The 7857-nt window shown below is 46.3% G+C and overlaps 1 protein-coding gene across 4 annotated transcripts; it reads left to right on the top strand.

Moving 5' to 3' along the window:
• The first annotated feature begins 294 nt into the window (after positions 1-294).
• BOD1 (biorientation of chromosomes in cell division 1) lies at positions 295-7387 on the top strand. 4 transcript variants are annotated; one of them, XR_013929917.1, is made up of 5 exons: positions 1202-1795; positions 3118-3242; positions 5091-5291; positions 5396-5496; positions 6504-7387. XR_013929917.1 is itself a non-coding variant. In XM_080398560.1 (4 exons), exons 1-3 carry the CDS (start codon positions 1304-1306, stop codon positions 5287-5289), a joined length of 816 nt encoding a protein of 271 aa, XP_080254686.1. In that variant the 5' UTR covers positions 1289-1303; the 3' UTR covers positions 5290-5291; positions 6504-7387. The 4 variants fall into 4 exon arrangements, 2 of the variants coding, with proteins under 2 accessions (XP_080254687.1, XP_080254686.1); XR_013929918.1 differs by lacking the exons at positions 5396-5496; positions 6504-7387 and adding an exon at positions 3586-3732 and having other exon boundaries at positions 295-1795; positions 5091-5227; XM_080398560.1 differs by lacking the exon at positions 5396-5496 and having other exon boundaries at positions 1289-1795.
• The last annotated feature ends 470 nt before the right edge of the window (positions 7388-7857 follow it).

The following is a 7857-nucleotide window of genomic DNA, read 5'->3' as shown; positions in this document are numbered from 1 at the left end:
CTGCCGTAGCCCTGCGTCAGCACAGGGCTTGAATGAACAAGTAACACATCCCAACGGACCTCGCTGGGGAGAGCGTTACAACAGTTAGACTAATGCATTCCTGTACAGGGCCATCTTCACGAGAAAGGCCAGTGCCGGCACGAGCACGATGCCAGCAAACTCATGCTGCTGTGAGCTGGGCACAAGTGGTGGGGAGAAAGGCCTGCTGGCAGCTGTCAGGCAGGAATGCAATTCCACGGATACTTCTGAGTGCCTGGATGAGTCATGGTGGTTTTATACCCAACACCGACTAGTGACAGTGAGAAGGTGGCCGGCTGGGGGAAAGCTTTTCTGCTTCAGGAGACCCAACAGTTATACGAGATGCTCTTCTCAGCGTGCAGCTTGGGCTCTGTACACACTACCATTTTTCCCTCTTCTCTCCTCAAAGTTGCCAGATGGAAAGGGACAGCTTACACTGCATCTCAGAGCTGCTGAATTTTAATCAGGTAGAGGAGGACAATGTGTTGCACGCAAAATATCGCCATCTTTTTGCTCATTCAGTAGTATACAAAAAGAAATATAAGGATACACCTGTGCAATGCATCTTTGCAGAGGATTAGATTATCATATTCACACACAGCTTGTCCTCCAGCATTAGGATGGGAATATCCTAATGAGTTCAAGTCTTCTTTGCAACATGACTAAGAAAGAAATAAAACTAACGCATAGAATTTGTACCCTGTAGCTTGCAGATGTAATCAGAGCAATGAAAGATACTGCTAGTCTAATAGATAGATACTGATGTACACACAACATAGGAAGCACCTTTAACAGAGGTCCCCTTGCTTACTCACTCTGCAGGGACCAGTATCGGGGTAGGCCTTTGGCACTGCACTGCCTTTTGCTAGTGGTGTAATGAAAAAACTCAGGTCACAGTGGAAATCCAGGATGATCCTACGGTAATTGACTTCTTTCCTGAATTTACACAAGCACTATCCGCACTACACCACTGAAAAACACACCGAAGGCACAACCCGGCAGATATCCCCCGAGGACAGCAGTCCATCAAGCTGCAGGGGCCTGCGCAATGCTGAGGTAAACCTGGGGCCCTCAGGCACAGCAACTGTGTAGCAGAGGCCTGACCAGCCCTACCCTAGGTGGGCCTAGGGAGCAGAGCACTGCATGCTCAGCGCCCAGTGACCGGCCTGGCTGGCCTATAGCGGCCCCACCACCGAAGCTGCCCGCCGGAGTACGCCCCCCGCACACAGGCCGAGCTGGGGGGGGAAGCCCACACGAGCCTCACGGGCGAACTACAATTCCCAAGATGCATCGCAACAGCAGCGCGCCCGCCCGTGCGATGCCTTGCGGGGCCGCCGTCGCGATGCACTCTGGGATTTGTAGTTCTGACGAGCCCCCCCGCCGCCCGCGGCCTATAACGCCGCTCCTGCGCAGCACTCGCCTCCCCATGATGCAGCGCGCCAGGGTTACGCAGAACGCAGCGCGCCGCCGGCGACGGTCGCGGTGTTGGGAACCGGGGGCGAGCGGGGCGCAGCCGCTGACAGGCCCCGGGCGCAGGCCGTGGGCCATGTCCGAGAGCGGCGGCGCCGGCGGGGCCGCCCCGGGCGGGGGAGGCGGCGGAGCGGGCGGCGGAGCGGGCGCGGGAGGCGCGGCCTCCGGCTCCGGGCCCGGCGCCACCGACCCGGCCTCGCTGCCGCCCGGCGACGCGCAGCTCATCGCCATCATTGTGGAGCAGCTCAAGAGCCGCGGCCTGTTCGACGGCTTCCGCCGAGACTGCCTGGCCGACGTGGACACCAAGGTAGCGCCGCCGAGCCGGGCGGGTCGGCTTCCAGGGATCGCCGGCGGGGCGGCCAGTGTCTCCTCCGCGGGGCGGGGCTGTGGGCGCCGTCCCTGGAATCCGGCTACCGTTGCCCGACGGGGCACCCGCAGCCTTTCCCTTCCTCCCCCGATGCCTGCACACGGGTCCGGGGGCGGCGGGCCCGGGGGGCGCAGCTGCGGTGCTGCGCGCTCAGTCGCTGGGGTCTCAGCCACCTGCTGCCATCGGCAGCTGTCAGGCAGGCCGCTCTAGAGGCGGGCCTCGCTTGAAATGATAGCGAATCCCTGCAGGAGAAAAAGCTCAGACTTCCATTTTCTAGCCCTGGCCTTACTAGGAAAACAGCCTCCCTTAAAACGCTGCTCCTCTTGAGCATAATTCCCCCATTTCCAACACAGACTTTTAACCTTTATTTGAAGCCATTTTCTTCCTCAGTCACAACATAAACTCCTGAGCATTTGTTGGCAATATCAAGGTTGGGTTGTTCGCAATTGCCCTGTCAGAATTAAACACTGGTGTTCTATTTTGCCAAACCTATACGCTTTCAGCAAGAGTCCTGTTCTGGGACCTGCAGTCATCATTCTGGGCCACCCCAGGAGCTACTGCATTCTTGACGATGTTGGGTCATCTGCCCAGAGCAGCCATAGATCAGAGCAGCTTTGTCAGGATAGATAAACGCTGCCCAGGACAGACGCTGCACCTCTGTTACCAGCCCTTTCATTCATCATTCCACATGCATATCAAATTCTGAAATATAATGTTGCCAGCTTTTGCCCTTTCCTTGCACAGTACCAGGATTTGGATTGTCCTGTGTATTTATAGGGGGGGGGGGAGGGCGGGGTTAGTTTAAGTTTCCACTGATAAAACTTGCAGAATTCTTATCTTTTATTTGTTCTTGTGGTACTAACACAATTAAGTTCTTTGTTAGTGACAATATTACTCAGCCGGTTTTCGAGGAATTCTGTGATGGACAGAGAATTCTTGACAACAAGAACTCTGCTTAAACAATTCCCATCTACACAGGAAGTTTGTATTTCAGTCATAAGTAATACTACGAGCAGACAACAATTTTAAAATCAATCTATCCAGCTATTTAAATTATTATTATAGCACCCTGGCCAACTGCTTCGCAATTACCAGTTGTGCTCTTAGGTAGAACAAGCTTACCTTTGTTCAGAAAGTGAAAAGATGGAGAATATGGACAACAGAACAGTAGTGTACATGACAAAAGAGGTATTATGAAGGACTCTGGCAGGCGTTTTGATATCTTTTAGCTGCTTAACTGGATTTTATTATTTTTTTTTTAGCCAGCCTATCAAAATTTGAGGCAGAAAGTAGACAACTTTGTATCAACCCATCTGGACAAACAGGAATGGAATCCAGCAATGAACAAAAACCAGTTACGAAATGGGCTAAGGCAGAGTGTGATTCAGTAAGTAAGCATTAACATTATTTTACAGAATGTTGCTATTTGATAAGTAATACATAACCACCTTATCACCCAAGTGAAGTAAGAATTTACAGAATTAAGTTTTTCACAGCATTTTCTATTATACTCTCCTGAGTTTCATTATAATAGTAGGTGCAGTCTTAACTCTCATTAAAACGCTTACGTTACTGCTTTGCCTGAATTGTATTTTCAGGAGTTAAGCAGCATAGTGAAGAAGTCATATTTGCTATCTAGCCAAGTTATTGCTGCAAATAGCCAACACTGTACCTGGTAGCAAAACTGTGCCTGATATACTGAGCTGAATGACCTTGATCTTTATCTTCAGGAAAGAGAAGCGCCTACATCACTTAAAGAAAAAATCCCGGAAGATGCCAAAGCTTGTTCAAGTAGACTCCGACCACTAGCAGGCAGTAATCACACTGGGCTAGCCTGATTTCATGCAGCAGAGGTAGCTTTTGTACAGCTATTTAAGGTACTACATTTCCAGCATGACAGGGAAACCAGCTTAAACTATGCTGCTTAAAGATTTAGGTTTAATATCTCATGCTGCTGACTCAGTGCAGGCTGAAGTATGAACCTTAGCTTGTTTGACTAAAAGTCACGGATAAAAGCTTTACAGTAAAAGTTGTAGGGAGAGGGAGAGCAGGGAACTTGAGAATGGCATTTAGGCTTATCAAGAAAGCTGTTAGAATGTCTTGCACACAGAAGAAACTGTATTTAAGATTACTTGAGAGAAGCTGTAAATCATTAGTATGTAACGTTAGTTTGTTTAATCTGTAATTAGAGAAGGGGGTGTCCACTGGAAGCACAGAATTTCCCATCTTTACTCAGAGTCCATGAGATGTGTTTGTCACTTAACACTTCGTATTTCATGTTACTCTACTGCTAAAACGAAGCAGACCAATATAAAAATGTTATATCAGAGTGCCTGTAATGAGAAGAATATAAAGTGCTCCCTTACAGTAGGCTATTAGTATAAAGAATAGACACGAAGTATTGAGGAGTTTGAAGAGTCCCTGTCACTCCTGTAGTTGCAAGACTGAGTGCTGAGGGTGTCCAGATGTGTAAGTCTTCTGTTACGTATACATATACACGTGCTGTTACCTGGAGGTGACATGATGTGCCATGACCCTGCACCCACTGGCTCACCAGCATTCAGGGCCTTATTAATCTTGTGGCTTCTTTTCCGAGCACCAGGCAACGTCTCCCTTTCCTGTCCCCTGCTCCCTTGCAGACATGACTTAAGCCCGCTAGACAGCCTGTGCCCCACAATCCAGGAGTCTGACGCAGCCCCTGAAGTAATAAGTCACTTCAATTACTAGTGTTCAGTTCCAGAAACTTTGCTGTGTGCTACATGTGCTTGTTTTTATAATTAATACCCATCTGTCTAGACTAACAGTGAGTGACAGTAGTGTTATTAGGGGGCAAGCCTCTTCTCCCTCCAGTCAGCCAAAAAAAAGACTGTGCTCTCACCTGCCCTCCTCTTCAGAATAGCTTGTTTCCCTTGTTTATGCCAAAATGTGTTTGTTTGCTTTCATGTTGACCTCATTTCCACATAAGCCCTATTAAAGTGGCTCTTGTCCAACATGTCATTTAAGTACCTGGGAGACCAGATGTCAGTTGTTAATTCTGTAGGGAGAGGTGAGAGGGGGTGGGGGGTGGGGAAATAGGTGACTGAAACAGCTCCCTGTTAAGGATCTACTGAGTGGGCTGCAGTTCTCACCATGTTAATGCTAATTGCAGTTGACAGGAGGGCTCTGGAGAATTACTGGAGGAGATTGGGGAGAAGTTTTTCAGAGGAGCTGAATGACTCCTTTGTCTTTGTTCAAGGTCAGGAATGCTGGAAGCTGGAGTGGACAGAATTATTTCTCAGGTGGTGGATCCAAAACTAAACCACATCTTCAGGCCCCAGATAGAGAGGGCGATTCATGAATTTTTGGCTGCACAAAAGAAAGAGGAAAGTGTGCCAGCTCCTCCTCCAGAGCCTGAGAATAAGGATCCTCCTGCTCCATCTCAGGATGCCTCCTAAAGGTCTTGTATCTCTGCACTTACTACTTACGGTTTTTATGTACCTCATCTCTGTAGTTTGTATAATGCAAGATAGAGGAGACACCGTATTCTTCCTGGCTTGACAGGGAGGACACTTTGATCATCCGCCTGTTGTCAATGTCAGACGGTCATCTGAGCTGCTTCCACTTAAGTGTCTGCTAAAAATACATTAGGACTGAAGACATAGGTATGATGTAAAACAGCTATCAAGGAACACTGTGGACTCTGCCAGTGCTAGTTTTGGATCAGGCCAAAAGGCCTTTTATTCTGGTAAAAGCATATCCAGCAGCGATTGACATGGAATTGGCTGGATAGCTTTCAGAACAGTGTCAAATGGATTAAAAATATATATCCTTTACTGAAATACAGCTGAAAGTAGAGTGGTGACAAGTTATTGTGCCTTAGCATTGAAAGTTTTAGATAGCTCTTCTTTAGAACATACACTGGAGTGTTGAATTGTTAGTGACTGAAATATTCGCTGCTGGAGTAAGGGTAATGTCTTTGGGAGTGAATAACTGTTCATTCCAAACTGACTGGTTTAAATAGAGCAACCTATATCTTTCCAGCTCAAAGGACTGAGGGTGCCTTTGTTGCAAACAAGTTCATTCTGGCTTTTGTGATTAAAATAGCTCAGGGGGCCTCAAGGGGCTATAATTGCTACTCTGTCTTAACACAAATGACTATGCACCCATCTCTGCTAAGGCCCTGTATCTTAATGTTGATTTGAATATTGAGGTCTGTGTACACATTACTGAGGAACCACTATTTTGATGGAAAATTTCAATCTGCAGCTTTGCTGGGGAGCTTACAACCATACTGCATGAAAGGAAGTTAATTGTGAATTGTTCTATTTGCTAGGGCTTTCTGAAAGCAAAAATGTTCTTATCTACAGCTGATTTATTAAGGAGTAAGTAACCTACAGTAGCTGTTCTTATGCTTGGAATGATGAGAGCAACTAGCATGATTTTTAACTCGGTAGAAGTTAAAGTGCGTGTAGTATCATCCTGAGTTATCTGTAACTTGCAGCCTTTAATGCCTTGATAGATCTTTGCATTTGTCTAGTTCAACTAGTTTAAAGTCCATCACAACCTGCAGCTAAGTGCAGCTGTTAATTAATATATTCTAATCTATTCTCTCTTCAAATGCACTTACTTGTGAAGGTACCCTCCTCTAAACTCTCTTTTTTTCTTGCAGTGAGTTCCTGATACTAAGCAGCTGCAGTTGCAAAATACATGTCCTGTTAGATTGGCAATGGATTACTTGTTCCGTTTGGTGCAGGACTGCTGTCTGCCAAAGATAAGATTGACCTTTATCAGACCTGTGGGAAGGCACTGAAATCAGTGAAATTCAGATGCACCTGGAGTTCTGCGGTTGGAGGGGCAGCCAAAGTGTGAAGATATTTTTGCTGTGAACTGCAATACAGAGAGCAGCATGTATTCTTGTTAGTCATGCCTTCAGGCAAGGGGGTGGGAAGACAAAGGGAGTTGGCTCTTGTCTGGAGGGGGTAGGGAGGTGGTTTGAGATGATACTAGGCTTGAGAGCAGGAAGAAAAGGATGTTTTGGGGGTGGGGTAGTCTCTTGGAGACCAAGTCAGAGCTGTCAGATTTTCTTTGATACAAGCCAGATGAGAGGAAGCATCATACACCTCTGCTGCATAATGCAGCACTGAGTAGTAGGTGCCAAGCCAGGTGTAACTCATTGCACTGCCTGCTTTAGGAAAGACATTTCCTGTTTAAAACTGGAAAGAACACTTCAGGATCAGTTATCTAGGTAATTTCTGTTGCATTGCAGGAAAAATGTTTACAGTTGGCTATGACTATAGCTGATTAAATTTTTATTTCCCAGGTAACTCTGGGAAGCAAAGGGCACCAGAGTAGGGGATCAGTTTGAAACTTGTCTCTTTCAACTTGAAAGACTTTTCTTTCCTGTGAAATTTCTCAGGTGCCTAGTGGAAACTGTCCTATGCTTTCAGCTTGAATGCATGCAGTGTCCTCTGGATGACAGTCAAGTAGAGAAAGTGATCAAATATTCTGCCAGCAAATGTCTATACCTTTTGCAATAAAAGACTTCAAAAAGCATCTCTGACTCCTAGCTTTTTCATATTTTTTTTTTTCTTAAGGAAAAACTACTTTAAAGAAACCCAGGGGTCCTGATTGCTGGAACCCCAACAGAAGTGTGACGTTACACAGTTCATAGATTAATCTGGGTCTGATTGTTAGAATAAGTTATCATGAAATAAGATGGATGTTAGTATTCCTCTCCATATAAGGTCTCTTTCAAAAAGTCTTAAACTATCAAAGAACTGAATTGACCTCACATCATTTATGAGCTATAAATCCTGACTAAGTTCAGTCTGGTGCTAGTGATGGTGAAGGTATGTTCAACCTTGTGAAAACAGTGTGCTTCTGGCAATTGGCTGGAGCTATTCCTTTTTTTTTTTTTTTCCCCCCCTTTCAGACAGCAGTCTTTTAAGAAGCTAATAACTGCTTATGTCATTGAATAACACTTAATAATGTTTGAATCCTTGCTATTCATGGGCTACATACCT

The sequence above is a fragment of the Falco punctatus genome, assembly GCF_963210335.1.
Source record: "Falco punctatus genome assembly, chromosome: 8".
NCBI classification, from domain to species: Eukaryota; Metazoa; Chordata; class Aves; order Falconiformes; family Falconidae; genus Falco; species Falco punctatus.
The sequence above is the reverse complement of the archived record's forward strand: the minus strand, read 5'-3'. Positions and strand labels throughout refer to the sequence as shown.